Source organism: Mesocricetus auratus, unplaced genomic scaffold (genome assembly GCF_017639785.1).
Source record: "Mesocricetus auratus isolate SY011 unplaced genomic scaffold, BCM_Maur_2.0 Super-Scaffold_100008, whole genome shotgun sequence".
NCBI lineage: Eukaryota > Metazoa > Chordata > Mammalia > Rodentia > Cricetidae > Mesocricetus > Mesocricetus auratus.
This window is the reverse complement of record NW_024429192.1, coordinates 75,121,262-75,136,112: the sequence shown is the minus strand read 5'-3', so window position 1 is coordinate 75,136,112 and position 14,851 is coordinate 75,121,262. Positions and strand designations below refer to the sequence as shown.

Sequence of the window (14,851 nt, the reverse complement as noted above, 5' to 3'; positions counted from 1 at the left end):
TTTACTACCCAGGGATCAACTTTATATGAAAAGGCAATAACATGTTAAACAATCTCACTTTTTTAAGTATTCTAGTTTCTAATTTATTAGTTAGTATGTAAGGATGCACATATACTTGCATGTATGTGTGTGCAAAGCCAGAGTCTGTCAGATATCTTCCTACATCACTTTCAACCTTATATGATGAGATAGGATCTCTTTTTAAGGGGATGATTTGACTACCTGGCTGTAAGTCCATACTAGGGATCTCCTTTCTCTCCTTTCTCTCCCGTTCCAGTACTGGTGCATACTGTACCCAGCCTTTTTCCTTTTACATGGCTACTAGGGATCAAGATCAGGTCCTCAAGCCTGTGCAGCAACATTTAGTGATAAGGTCATTTCCCAACTCCTAATTTTTTGTTTTCTGGAACAAGATCTCAATAAGGAAGCAAGCATGGGTTGGAACTCCAGATGTAAGCCAAGCTGGCTGTGAATTCACAACTATCTTATTTCCCAGTCTCTTAAGTATCAGATGGTTAAATCATTTTAAATAATTAGCCCAGCCAGGCGTTGGTGGCACACACCTTTAATCCCAGCACTCGGGAGGCAGAGGCAGGTGGATCTCTGTGAGTTTGAGGACGACCTGGTCTACAGAGTTAGTTCCAGGACAGTTAGGGCTGTTACAGAGAAACCCTGTCTCAAAAAAAATAAAATAAAATATAAGTAGTTAGTCCAGAGCATGTTTCCATTTATAAATATAATGTTGGAACCTACCGAATATTGCTTTCAGTAGAAAAGAACAGCCATGTTTTAAACAGCAGGTTCATTAATATATAATTAATATAAAGCACAGTTTTTAATATGGAAACCTGTTCTGAATTATGCAAAAGATTAGACAAGAGTCATACCACAGTGAGTTCTAGTCAACAAAACTGAATTACTAACACAAGAATTATCAGTTTACACATAATATAAAATACTACCTTATCAGATAACTACTAAAATGTCAGTGGCAATTGCCAGAATGGCATTAAAAGCAGTCAATGGATTTTAAACGCTTTCCAGAGAAGATGTCTGAGCAAACTTTGATGGAATAACTAACATGAACTATCAGAGCTAAAACAACAAACTTATTTTGAAAGCAATAGTGCTAATTTTGAGAAACTTGTTTTAACATAAACACGATACACTATAAAGTGTTATAATAACTGAAATTTATTACTAAGTTACACCTCTACCATATTCGTGTAGTATTTATTCATTAGCAACAAGTTAGCCAGGAGGAAGCATGGGTGCAGTATTGCTTCGGGAATTAGGAGAACTTAGGAATTAGAAGTAAAAATAGAATTTCAACTAAATCTGAGCAAATCAAACCTAATATATGAACTGCAATAAAACAGAACAAAACAGAAAACACAGTAAGGACAGGCCACAAAGAGGTTCAACTTTGTAATCACAACACATGAGAGGCAAACACAAGAGGATTTCAGGTTCAAGGCAAGCCCAAGCTGTACACACTCTATTTCAAAAAAAAGAAAGTAAAAACAAAATGAGAAGCCACTATAATATCTATTTCTTAAAGTTGTTATGAGAAATATATTTAAAAATATACAGGGTATATAACTCAGTAAAGTCACAAATATATAAAGCGAATTAAGTTTCTACTACTACTGAACCCAATATTTAAGAGAAACTGGACTTCTCACAAAACTAGCAACTTACCTTCAGTGGCTCCATCTTCTGGACATGAAACAGTGCTGCTACAAAACCCTACTCTGCAGCCACGCCCACCATCTCTCTGAAGTTGAGGGAGGGCCTTATCTTCATCTGAGAAATCACTTCCACTAGAACTCCATGTTATATCTGCCAGTTCACCAGGACTGTCACCTGCTGTTTCTGCTCCAGAAGAAGAAAAGACAAATGTCAGCTGACAATTGTTATCAGAATGAGATTTTATGCATATTATTTAGACAAAGCACAAAAACTCCAAGGACAATGAAAACAATGTTGTATTACATCTTCTTACACAATGGTCCATGAACAGTCCCCCACAGATTCTCTGAATTAAAGCCAAGGGCAAAAGTTGGAGTTTAAATAAGTTATAAAAGACAAATTAAAACAGAAAGAGATAGTCATGGACACGGGCCTCAGACCCTAAATACTGTTTGCAAAAATATGTTCCTTACTTACATATTCCAGCTCCTATAAAAATATTTGCTCCTCTACCTACTAAATAAATGTGGTTGTGTTTTTTGTTTGTATTATTTTCATTTTGGAGGATTGTTTTTGTTTGAAACTTTATCTTGGTTTCTTACTAATAGGCTACTTTAAACGAATTTTAGGAGCTATTTTAAAAATGAATCAGTTCTAGGAAAAGCTTTACATATCTTTTCCCATTGACCTCTTTCCTAAGTCTCTTTATATCTTTATCTTGGCTTAGCTAAAGCCATGTGATAAACAGAGTACTCTGGTACAAACTCTTTGAGCCTTTCAAAATCTACTGTATATCACCTGTATAATAAGAAACAATACTGTGAGTCAGATATGTTCTGGTCTGAAAAAAATCATATCAAAAGAACCTTCTGTAATTAAATAGAAGTAGCAATTTATTTAATACTTAGTTTTCTCCCAAAGCTAAATATACAACTCCAGAAAAATACATAAACTATGTTTATTTAAAGAAATATACCTTTTTCCTTATATTTTAAAAATTAAACATAAATTGATACAAATATAAGAGCTTTTGGCACTAATAAAAAGAAATACATAATTCTATACTATTATCAGCTATTTCAAAAAGATGTCTGCTGGTTTACTGTATAAGACAGTGTTGTATAAATTTTATGGGAACATTTCGGGATATTTTATTTTTCATTTGCATAGAAAAAGAACACAGGCTATGGAAGTAGCCAGATTGTTAGAAGGCTTGTGTAGTGTGTGTGAAACCATGAGTTCAAATCCCCAGCATTCTCTAATGAGCACAGTGGCACATTCCTGCTTTCCTAGCACTCAGGAGGTAGAGGCAAGAGTATCAGCCTCAGTTGAACAGCAAGTTCAATATCAGTGTGAGTTACATGAGACCCTGTCTCAAAGTGGGGTTGGGGGAAGAAACCTGTGAAGGGAAATGAAATGATAATAAGGCTTAGAATGGTTAGTCTCTGGATCATAGAAAGTACTCCACAATATAGAATTCTGGCAAGCCCACACACAGTTCTGTATGGCATCAGCCACAACACCAACTGTTGGCATCCACTGAGTACCTTTGAACTGGGAATTTTATCTATCTTCCTAGCTCACCTAATAAAATGACCAAGAAAACTCACAATCTTATGCCCATTTCCCAGATGCAGAATCTGAGATCTGAGCATTTACTTGTTTTCCCAAGATCAGTGAAAGCAGAAAGACCTCTGACGTCACAAGATTTCACTCGTCTAATCCATCTACAGAGAGATGGGATGATGATAGCAACAAAGTCAGTTGACTACCTGTTATATATTCCCACTCTTCTCCATTACTACCCTTTAATTTTACTAGCAGCAATATTTATGTATAGAAATCCCTACCTTCATCACACCATCTTTAGTGGAAATAACTGGTAATCATGTGACAGTCCTGGAAAAGGTTTATCTTCCCAAAGAAAGCAAAGTTCACTGAATAAAAAAGTTTCCTCAAGAATTTGGCCTAAAATACCAACCTACCACCTTTCACCCAGGAGAACCAATCCCATATTAACATTACAGGGCTCAAAATAGCTGGACTCTATGAATGTCTTATTGCAGGAGGTAACATCAACCCACAGTTTTTGTGAACAGAGTTTCCTTGTATTTGTAGTTAGAAAGTGTCCATAACTAAAGCACCAAGCAAAAATCACTGCAGCTGTGGCCCCTACACTGTAAATCATGTTTATTCTCCATATGAGCATTTTTATGGTATCAGAATTCAAACCAGACCATTTGGTTATTTATTTACTCATTATTTTCCTGAAATTCTAAACCTGAGCTATCTTATTAAATCAAATGGTTCTCAACCTTCCTAATGCTGAGACCCTTTAAAACAGTTAGTTCTTCATGTCATAGGGACCCCCAAGCATAAAAGTATTTTCATTGTTACTTCATAAGTGTAATTTTTGCTACTGTTATAAATCATAATGTATATATCTGGTTTTTCAATGGTCTTAGGTAACCCCATGAAAGGCACTGGATTCCATGATTAAAGTAAACCCAGTAAGGACACCAAAATGTTAGCAGTCACCAGCAGAACCAGAAAGAACAGTAGATTATGATAGAGATAAAAGACAAGCTCTCAAAAATACCTTTTACATTGCTAACCCTGAATATACAAACTATCCAAACTGTATAGCATCTTAAAAGGATGAAAAAAAAAAATCACAGAAAAATAGCCTTAAGCCTCATCTGTCAATAAAGCAACATATTAGGGGTTGGGACTTTAGTTTAGTGGTAGAATGCTTGCCTACAAATCTAAGGACTTTCTCTATAGCGGGGGGGGGTTGTAAAAAATTTTTCAAAAATAAAAAAAAAATCAATACAACATTGTTACCTTTCTTTGGGCTTGAAGATAATTCCAGGGGCTTTTCAGTAGTAACTGTCTTTTCACTTGCTAATGACTGCAGACAAAATAATAACAAAAATAATTTAACATATGATTCATGTGGAAAAGGCTAAACACCAATACAATTGTGTAGAATATTCGAGATTAAATGATACTCTTCTTGACATACTCTTCTGCTTTTCTTTTTTATGCATCAATTGAGTATTGCCAAAACATGTAGTCCTCACAGACACACAAATTATTTACATATTTTCTAGACACTAAGCTAAGCTGTTGAAATAATTAATAGTCAATATTAATGATGTCTCACATATATGACTAACCACTCATTACTATCTATAACCATGTTATCTTTAGTTTATGATAGCATTTCTCTGTAATTTATAAGATATATAAAAATTAACTGGAATTGAACTGGCACTCCACAAATAGAACTCTTATAAACAGTAGCATGCTCAATAATTTTATACCATCAGCACTCTGGGTATGCATTCCTCATTTTCAAACAAATAGACTCTACAGAGACAAAGCAGGGAAATACTGACAACACAATTATTAGAGGAACTCAAGGCAGGAAAAAAGAAAAGTAGTGCTTTGAAAACAAGAGAGTTCCAAAGAAACTAGCTACAATAGCTAGATGCCCAGGTTCTCCTGCAATCATGAAAAACTCCTCCATAGCTTTCCTACCAGGGTCTCAGAAGTGTCCTGAAATCCTTCTCCACACTTGAGCCATGCTTTAGAGAGAGAGGTGGCTGCTTCCCTTGTCTTCACATTTGTTCTTCTTGACTGTTGTGGCCTCTCTTCTAGAAAGGATGGGTGCTCTATACACCGATTCCTTTTCCTCTGCAGAAGTGATTTTTAAAGAAAAAGAAAAAAGAAAACCAACTTTGTTATAATACAATTAGCAATTGAGAACCCAGGATTAGTGGCAGTAAAAACAGCTTTTGAATGCCTCTGAATCTTCACATGGATATACCAACTAGGTAGCAAAACCAAAACCCCACTGATAATGGATCAACAAACTTCAAAGGAAGAGTGAGGCCAAACCACCAACAATCCTATAATAAGCATAGTTTTTTTAAAAAAAAGCCTTTTAGACATGTAAAAATAGCTTAGTCAGGATCCCCACTATACCCAAGGCTGCACCTGATAACCAGACACAATCCTAGACTCCATGACATCCACTGGGCAGTTTATAAGCATAGACCAAGAGCAAAGTTCTGCTCTGCATATCTGGAGAAACACCACCTTGACCTGCCCTGCAGCTGGAGAGTCTCTCCCAGGATCCTGACCCTCCAGTCAGACTTCTGTTATTAAAGAGACTGGACCTGAACTTCAGCTAAGATACTTCACACAGGTGAGCAGCTTTGGGGAGGTAGGCTTAGGACTGTAATTAAGAATTTAAGAGTGTAGACCTAGAATGATGACCTTCAGCATAAAAAAATAAAACTTTTCTTATACTAACTATATGTATCTACCTTCTTGCTGGCAACAAATCCTGTCTGTGACCATATCTGAAGGGAAGGAGTCAGGGAAGCTGGAGGCAATAACCCTTCACTTATGGACAATCACTGGTCACAAGGAAGTGGTTCTGAAAACTACAACTACATTAGACAAAGACCTTTGAAGACGAAAATGGCTAAGGGGAGCATGAGACAAACTATCTAACACAGCTCCCTTACTGAATAAGGCCACACACTGAGGACAAAGTACCAGGAGTGGAATCTACTCAGCAACAGAGGAGTGACAGAGAAAAAAAAAAGTATCTAGTGGGACAAAGCAGAAAGCAGTACTAGGAAGCATCTACATAACAGGAAACCAGTGACCTTATTTTGATATCCATAAGAACATAGCATAAGGTACACAAATTATCCTGAATCCTGCCTCTTTCTAAAATTTAAGAAAAACTATTCTATAAAAGTAAACAACAAAAAAGAATTATCGAAGCCAAATGCCATACAGGTATTATTGAGGGGAAAGAGTAAGGAAAAGAATATGGCAACATACAAAAAAAACACATGAGGACACACCACAGAGAAATAGTAAGCCAGACTTGAAGTTTTTATCATACAAGCCTTTTGTTTTGCTTTGTTACTTATCCCAAGATATTTTATATTATTTGAGAATATTATGAAGGATGCTGTTTCCCTGATTTCTTTCTTAGTCCATTTGTCATTTGTACGTAAGAAAGTTACTGGTTTTTTTGTTGTTGGTGCTGGTGTTTTGTTTTGTTTTGTTTTAGTTAATCTTGTATCCAGCCACTTCAATGAAGGTGTTTATCAGTTGTAGAAGTTCCCTAGAGAAATTTTTGGGGTCATTTATGTATATTATCATATCATCTACAAATAATAATTGGACTTCTTCCTTTCCAATTTGTATACTCTTCATCTCCTTCCACCGTCTTATTGCTCTAACTAAAACTTCAAGTACTATTTTGAATAAATATGAAAAGATAGACAACCTTGTCTTGTTCCTTATTTTAGTGAAATTGTTTTGACTTTCCCTCCATTTGAAGTTGGCTATAGGCTTGCTGTAAATTGTCTTTATTATGACTAGGTATATCCCTTGTATCTCTTATCTCTCCAGGATTTAAGAAATTAAAGAAGATGTCAGAAGATGGAAAGATCTCCCATGCTCATGGATTGGTAGGATTCACATAGTAAAAATGGCCATCCTACCAAAAGCAATCTATAGAGTCAATGAAATCCCAATCAAAAATGTGACACAATTCTTTACTGATTCTGAAAGGACAAAACAAAAGTCATGTGTAATAATGTACACCTTTAATCCCAGCACTCAGAATGTAGAGGAAAGCAGATCACTGTGAGTTCTGAGTACAAGTCCAACCTGGTCCACATAGTGAGTTCCAGGACAGCCAGAACTACATAGTGTGAGGCCCTGTCTTGAAAAAAACAAAAACAAAAAACAAACAAACAGAAAAGGAAAAACCCAGGATAGCTAAAATAATCCTGAACAAGAAAAGAACTGCTGGAGGTTATCACCATTCCTGATTCCAAGTTGTACTACAGAGCTATAGTAATAAACTGTATGGTACCAGCATAAAAACTGACACATGGATCAATGGAACTGAATTGAAGACCCAGACATAAATCTGCACACCTATGGACATCTGGTTTTTGATAAAGAAGCCAAAAAGATAAAATAGAAAAAAAGAAAGCATCTTCAAAAAAATGGTGCTGGTCAAACTGGATGACTGGAGATAGATCCAAAACTCATGTCTAAGTGAGTCAAAGACCTCAACACAAAATCAGACACCTTATAGAAGAAAAAGTAGGGAATAGCCTTGAACACACTGGCACATAAGATGACTTTATGAACAGAACACCAATAATGCAAGCACTGAGATCAACAATTAACAAATGGGACCTCATGAATTTGAAAAGCTTCTGTAAGGCAAAGGACACCATCAACAGGACAAACAGCAATCTACAGAATGAGAAAAGATTTTTACCATCTCGACATCTGATATCAGGCTGATGTCCAATATAAAAACTCAAGAAATTAGATATCAAAAAACAAATAATATGATTTAAAAGTGGGGTACAGATCTAAGTAGAGAATTCTCAATAGAGGAATCTCAAATGACTGAGAAACAAAGAAACATGCAATACCCTTAGCCATCAGGCAAAGGCAAATCAAAACTACTTTGAAATTCCATCTTACAACTGTCAGAATAGCTAAGATCAAAAACACCAATAATGGTTTATGCTGGAGAGGATTGGAGAAAGGGGAACACTCCTCCACTGCTGGTGAGAGTGCAAACGTGTACAGACACTTTGGAAATCAGCATGGCGGTTTCTCGGGAAAATAGGAGTCAGTCTACCTCAAGATCCAGCAATTCCACTCTTAGACACATACCCAAAGGACACTCCTTCCTTTCACAAGAACGCTTGCTCAACTATGTTCATAGCAGCATTATCCATAATAGCCAGAAACTAGAAACAATCTAGATGCCCCTCAGCCAAAGAATGGATAAAGAAAATGTGGTACATTTACCCAATGGAGTACTACTCAACATTTAAAAACAAAAATCGTGGCATCATGAAATTTGTAGGCAAGTAGATAGAACTATAAAAAGAAATTATCCTGAGTGAGGTAACCCAGACCCAGAAAGACAAATATAGTATGTACTCACTTATAAGTAGATGGTAATAATCAAGCTACAATCCACAGACGCAGAGAGGTTCAGTAAAGAAGCCTGCTGTAGAGGGGGACAGAATAAATTTTGAGTGAACTGGGGTGAGAAGGGTCAGGTGAGGGTTATGGCAGAGTGTGGGAGAGACAGCTGGAATTAGGGAGCACTGACGAAATGGTGTGGAAACCCTGTGCAGTGAAATCTTCCTGGGATCTATGAGGGTGACCCTAGTGAGACCTACTACAAATGCAGGATACAGAGTCTGAACTGGACATGTTGTACAGTCAGGCAAAGCTTCAAGTAGGACTGGGTTGCATTCAGTTAAGTTTTCAGCCAAGGGAGTCCCAAGGAGATCCCTAAACAACCCAGGCTGATTCTAGGACAGAGCTGCTCTCTGAAAACTGACAGTGGAAGGCATTGCTGAGGACAACATCCACACAGCACAGGGAACATGTAGAGGTCAAGCTGCATGGAGCCTTCATCCCTATGTTCTAGTCTCTTTGGCAAGAGAACATACTCTGCAGGCTACAAGAAGAGAAACCTTGACACCAACCCAGCCACAAAGCCCTTGAACTACAATCAGTCCTAACTGCAAGATGTGCTAGGGCAATGGTGGAGCCGACTGTGGGAGTGGCCAACCAGTGTTTGGTTTAACTTCAGCCCACCACCATGAGAGGGAGCCCTTGCCCTATACTGCCTGAAAAGCCACAAAACAGAATGGATAGACCAGAGACCTAGGGTAAAACCAAATACAACTAGAAAAACAAAAAATGACTCCTAATGATATTTTGTTATAGTCATTAATCAGAGCCTTGTCTAGTCATCATCAGAGAGGCTTCCTCCAGCAGTAAATGAGTGGTGCAGATACCCACAGCCAGACATTATATGAAAAGTCTAAAATGAAAGTCTCCATTGGGTCCTCCCCAGGAGATCAAAGAACACCATGGAAGAGGGGGCTGAAAGAATGTAGCAGCGGAGGAGAGGGCGACAGAATAGGAGAATAAGGCCCACCGAATCAACTAATCAGGGCTCACAGAGTCTCACTCAGTCTCACAGAGCTCACAGCAAGCACTAGGCCTACATGGATCTGCACTAGGTACTCTGCATATAAGTTACAGCTGTTAGCTTGGTGTTTCTGTGGGACTAACAGTGGGGGCAGGTGTATCTCTTTGTTCTTTCACCTGATCTTTGGACTCCTCCTCCTGTTAGGTTGCTTTGTCCAGCTTTTTTTTTTTTAGGACTTTTGCCTTGTCTTATTGTATCTTGTTTTGTCTATTTGACTATTGTCTCTTGGAGACTTATCTTTTCTGAAGAGGAGGGGAGTGGATCTGGGGAAAAGGGAAGATGGTAGAGTTGGAAAGACTGGAAGGAGGGGAAACTTCGGTAAGGATGTATTATCAGAGTGAAGAATCTATTTTCAATTAAACAAAATTGTAAACCATTAGCTGATATTTCAATATAAGGCAAAATGAAGTTATATTGTTCAGCAATGAAATGACAAAATTTTAGAAAAAAGCAGAATAAAATTTAAATAACTAAGCCGGGTGGTGGTGGCACATGTCTTTAATACCAGCACTTGGGAGGCAGAGGCAGAAGGATCTCTGTGAGTTCAAGACCAGCCTGGTTTACAAGAGCTAGTTCCAGGACAGCCTCCAAAGCCACAGAAAAACCCTGTCTCAAAAAACAAAAACACAAAACAACAACAAAAAATAACTCTTAACATGAAAAAAGATGAATGCAAAATGAATTTAAGTACAAATGCATACTTCTAATAATGTCAAGAGAAACAGATGAAAAAACAATTTTAAGTCCACACACGTGTGCACACACACACACACACACACACATATAATTTCTTTAGCTTATTGCCAGGTTATGGAAAATATTTTCTTTTTTTATTAATTTACATTCAAATCCCAGTTTCCCCTTCCTCCTCTCCTCCCACCCCCCTCTTGCCCTCCACCCCAGCCCCCTAGTCCTCCCCTCTATTCCACTGAGAGGGTAAGGCCTCCTCCAGGAAGTCTACTAAGTCTATCCCATCATCTAGTTGAGACACACATCTAACTATGGCTTACAGGTGGGCTGTCGATTTTTTTTGTACTTTTTCTATTAAAAAAAAACTGCTACTATTCTGAAACATAGTATTCTGTGAATCCTGAACTCATCTTCCTGAACATGCATGGTCACTCATTTTAAGGCCCAGGAAACAAAACAAAGAATAACTTTCTTGTGAGGCAAAGGCTGTTTCTGCACTGATATCTCCCAAGAAAACAATCCATTTTCACTAGATCAAGCAGATGGGCACATACCACCACAGGGCTTTCTGTGCCCAGCTGCCTGCTAACTTAGCTGGAAGATGTTCTTTCTGCGGCTTGGATCTCACTTAACGATAGATGTTTCATTTGTTTATTCTAAGATATGTTTGGGGTTCTGCTTGTTTGAACATTTTTTTGTTTCTTTGCTTTGAAATATCTGGTTTAAGATATCAGTTTGTTTTGTTTGCTGTTTCATTTTGCAGAATATGGAAAGTCAAACTATGTGCACCATACCAGAGATACCAATTTAGGATTTCAATGAGCAACTGCTTTGAGTTCTGAAACAGCTGATTCTGTAATTACAGATTTATTAGAAGTCATGGCCATCATGGGAATACGTGCACAAATTAAGAATGACAATTCTCCAGCATATGTCTCTAGTACAATGAAACAGTTTTTGCATATTATATATCACGTATATTACAGGTATACCACCCAATCCTACTGGGCAAGCAATTGTTGAAAGATCTAATTACACTCTTAATAAATGCTTAATAAACAGGTAGGGGGAACCAAGACCCCCAGAGATAGACTGCATAATGCCTTATTAACCTTGAACTTTCTTAATGCTAATGAAAAAGGAACAGCTGCAGAGACACAGTGGACAATAGAGAAAACGACTGAGTTAAAGCAGCCTGCGTACTTAAAAAACACGTTGACCTCAGAATGGAAACCAGACTATGTGCTATGTTGGAGAAGGGATTTCACTTTTGTTTCCACAGAAGAAGAAAAGCTATGGATACCATCATAATTAAGATTCAATTCAAACAGGAGAAACCACTTGATAAGGAGAATTGATAGCTCATCCACCGAGGTGACAATCCTACAAGTTGTAAGGAAAACTCTCAAGGGTTGGGGCAGGGTTCTGTTTTTGTGTTTACAGGAAACTAGAGACACCCACCTTAAAGAAATCAAAAGACCTTAGACATCTAAAGAAGGGAAAGCTATCCAGAAAAAAATTACCAAGCAAAGGAAAATATGACCTATGGTACCAATATTCTCTTCAGGGTAAAATCCCATTACCTAAACATTTATATTTTTTTACTTCTCAGAAAGGTCTTATACCAAGTTGTAATTCCTTTTTTCACATTTTAATCTTTATGATACTGAATTAGTTTTTAAGTCATAAGTCCCTAAATCAGGTACAAAGTTCTCAATGTGGTCTATCAGGTCTACTCGAGAAATAAAGACTGGCAGTGATAAGGCTGTCGAGGCATTTGTGTGGGGTATTTTTGCGGCAAGTTTTTCAGCTAAAACTGAAGGGCAGACCACCGCTTGCTGTTTTAAATTTTGAGTATTATGAAACAAACAACTGTAAGTGAGGAACTCTGAAAAGGCAAACTGTGATCCAAGAGGCACACAATGACGGAGCAGTGAAGAGAAGGAACGTTCACTTAAATGTCATCCACGTACAGCTCCTGCACGCCACGCCTACAGTGGACACATCTGAGAAGCAACTCCTCTCAGAAAGTTTGGGCGGGAAAGCAAAGTGTGGTGGAAGATACCTGCTGTCTTGGTGTGTTAAGCAACAGAGTAAAACCGAGACACATGAATTGCCAGACTCCAGCTAACCCCTCCTTCCAGAGCGCGCTCCGTCCTCCCGGTCTGCCACCCACGCGCTCGGTTCCCGGGACCGCTCGGCGCAGACCCGGCGGGAGGGCAGGGAGGGCAGCCTGCCCCAGACCGGCCGGCACAGCCCGCGCGTGCCAAGCAGACTGGGCCAGGGCCAGCCACGAGAAGCCCACGGAGCCGCGCGCCCGGGACTCTGCTTCCACAGCTACAGCGTACCTTGGACCCGCCAGCGAGGCCACCTCCAGACATCTCCCACACTCGCGGCCCTCCCCCGCACTCCCCTCCCCTTCCGGAGCCCATTCCCTCCGGAAGACGCCCTTCGCACGCTCCGCCCCTCTCGAAAGCGACTCCTCGTTCGCTCCGCCCCTCCGAAAGCCCCCCCCCGCCTCGTTCGCTCCGCCCCCTCCGAAAGCCCCCCCCCGCTCGCTCCGCCTCCTCCGAAAGCCGTCCCTCGTGCGCTCCGCCCCTTCCGGAAGCCGCGGCTGGGGTGCCACAGGCCTAGGGTGGGTTAGCTTCATGTTCAGACGCCCGAGGGCGCTGTTCGCCCTGGCTGTTCTTCACTGCCCTTGGGGAGCTCTCTTAACTGGGTAAGGCCTTAGGGCAGTTAGCAGGATCAACAGGTCATACTTCAAATTGTGTTTTGTAGAGCAACAATGAACCATAAAATAAAAACCCCAAGTAACTAGAATTCAATAAAATGTTAGTAAGCCCGAGAAAGTACTTCCCTAACTAATGAGGAAGAGTTTACAAGTATCAAAGCAAAGATTATCATTTTAAAAAGATTTCAGGAACTCTAGTTGGATTTGTTATACAGTTGATTTCACAAACTATGGATCTGAGGTGACATCAGAGAACTTATATTCTTGCTTCTAGACGCTGGTTCAGGGATCATTATAATTTGGAAGAAGCAAACATTCCTTGGATGTTTTAAAGCACTTGAACATACTTGTCACTGGGTGCTTTGAGAATATTTCAAACCAACAGGAAGGACAGCTGGTACTTGAGTGGAAACTGGATTAACAGCAGACCCTCTAAAGATTTCTATTGTCAAAAAATACTACATCATTCATTGTTGAGACTGTGTTGGCATGGGACTTGAGAGAAACTGGCTTAACAGAGGAAGACTCTAAAGATACATATTAAAGAAAAATACTAAATAATTTGCATTGTTGAAAAAGAGCACAGACAAAGGAAAGGATTCTCAGAAAGTTGTGTTCACAGATATATACAGAGTGGAGCTTAGAGCCAGAGGTGGTGACTCAAGTCAGTAATTCAAAGACAGGCCAGGCAGAGTGAGGAAACAAGACCCTCATTAATGAACTGAAGAGACTGCTGAAAGTGAAGCAGTTTTTAATATATCATTCTGCAAAAAAGGGACTCCAGCAGAGGAAGAAAGAAAAAGGGCAGAATGCTGGCATGCTGACTTGGCCCAAGACTGGGTTTTTTTTGTTGTTGTTTTGTTTTCCTGTCTGTCTGTTTTGGTGTTTTGAGACAAGGTCTCTACATAGGCCTAGCTGTCTTAGAACTATGTAGACTAGGCAGGCCTCGAACTCACAGAGATCCTTCTACTGCTGCCTCCGAAGTGCTCAGATTTTTACTGTGCACTACCACACCTGGCAAGACAATTTTTTTTTTAAATCCCTAGTTGCAAGAAATTCCTGCCCTCCTTCTCCCATAGGCTGGTACTCCAGAAAATTACAATCTTCACATCCTTCTAACATGGCTCCTTTCCCAGGTTCCCTTTCCTTCTGGTTCAGGATGCAAAGCCTTATCTAATGACTACTCCCCAGCTTGAAAGCACCTTCATTTCTGATGTGGGTCCAGTCACATAGCCTGCAGCTTTCCAACCCTGGAGATCTGAGATAAGGGAACACCACCTGCCAGCCAGGGAAGAAGGGGGTCTAGCATGTCCTGCTTATCTGCAACCCTTTGACAAGCTCTAAGTGCACCTCATATTGAAAGTTTAATTTGATGAGATAGAAAAAAACAACTTTAAGAAAAAAATCTAATGGAATACATTAAAAGGAAGAGAGTGCAAAACTGTAGCCATTGAGTGCCAACAGTGTCAAAAGAAAAATAATGTAGTAAACCAAAGCATTAATGAAGGTTATCACTACTCACCTGGAATCCCCTAGTTCTGTTGAATCTGGAAATTGACTTTAATTCCTCTGCACTGTTCACAGGTGGTCTGTGGAAGAGCTTAAATTTGTATCATAGCCAGAGTTCTTGAGATTGCCCTTATGAAATATTTAATGGGGAT

At 39.3% G+C, this 14,851-nt stretch overlaps 1 protein-coding gene across 9 annotated transcripts in view; it reads right to left on the bottom strand.

The window, feature by feature from the left end:
- The window catches only part of Spidr (scaffold protein involved in DNA repair), a 245,309-nt gene extending 232,403 nt beyond the window's left edge, over positions 1-12,906 (bottom strand). For 6 of the 9 annotated variants that reach the window (XR_005879026.1, XR_005879027.1, XM_040751217.1 and 3 more), the window contains exons 1-4: positions 12,808-12,906; positions 5,236-5,391; positions 4,537-4,603; positions 1,702-1,878 (exon numbers count right to left, since the gene is read on the bottom strand). Coding sequence is in view for 7 of the 9 variants with exons in the window: in XM_040751217.1 (XP_040607151.1) it covers positions 1,702-1,878; positions 4,537-4,603; positions 5,236-5,391; positions 12,808-12,891 (484 nt within the window). In the remaining 2 variants the exon portion in view is untranslated. Of the gene's footprint in view, positions 1-1,701; positions 1,879-4,536; positions 4,604-5,235; positions 5,392-12,524; positions 12,787-12,807 lie in introns of those variants that run through there. The other 3 variants (XM_040751214.1, XM_040751215.1, XM_040751216.1) reach the window with 2 other exon arrangements.
- Between the last annotated feature and the right edge of the window lie 1,945 nt (positions 12,907-14,851).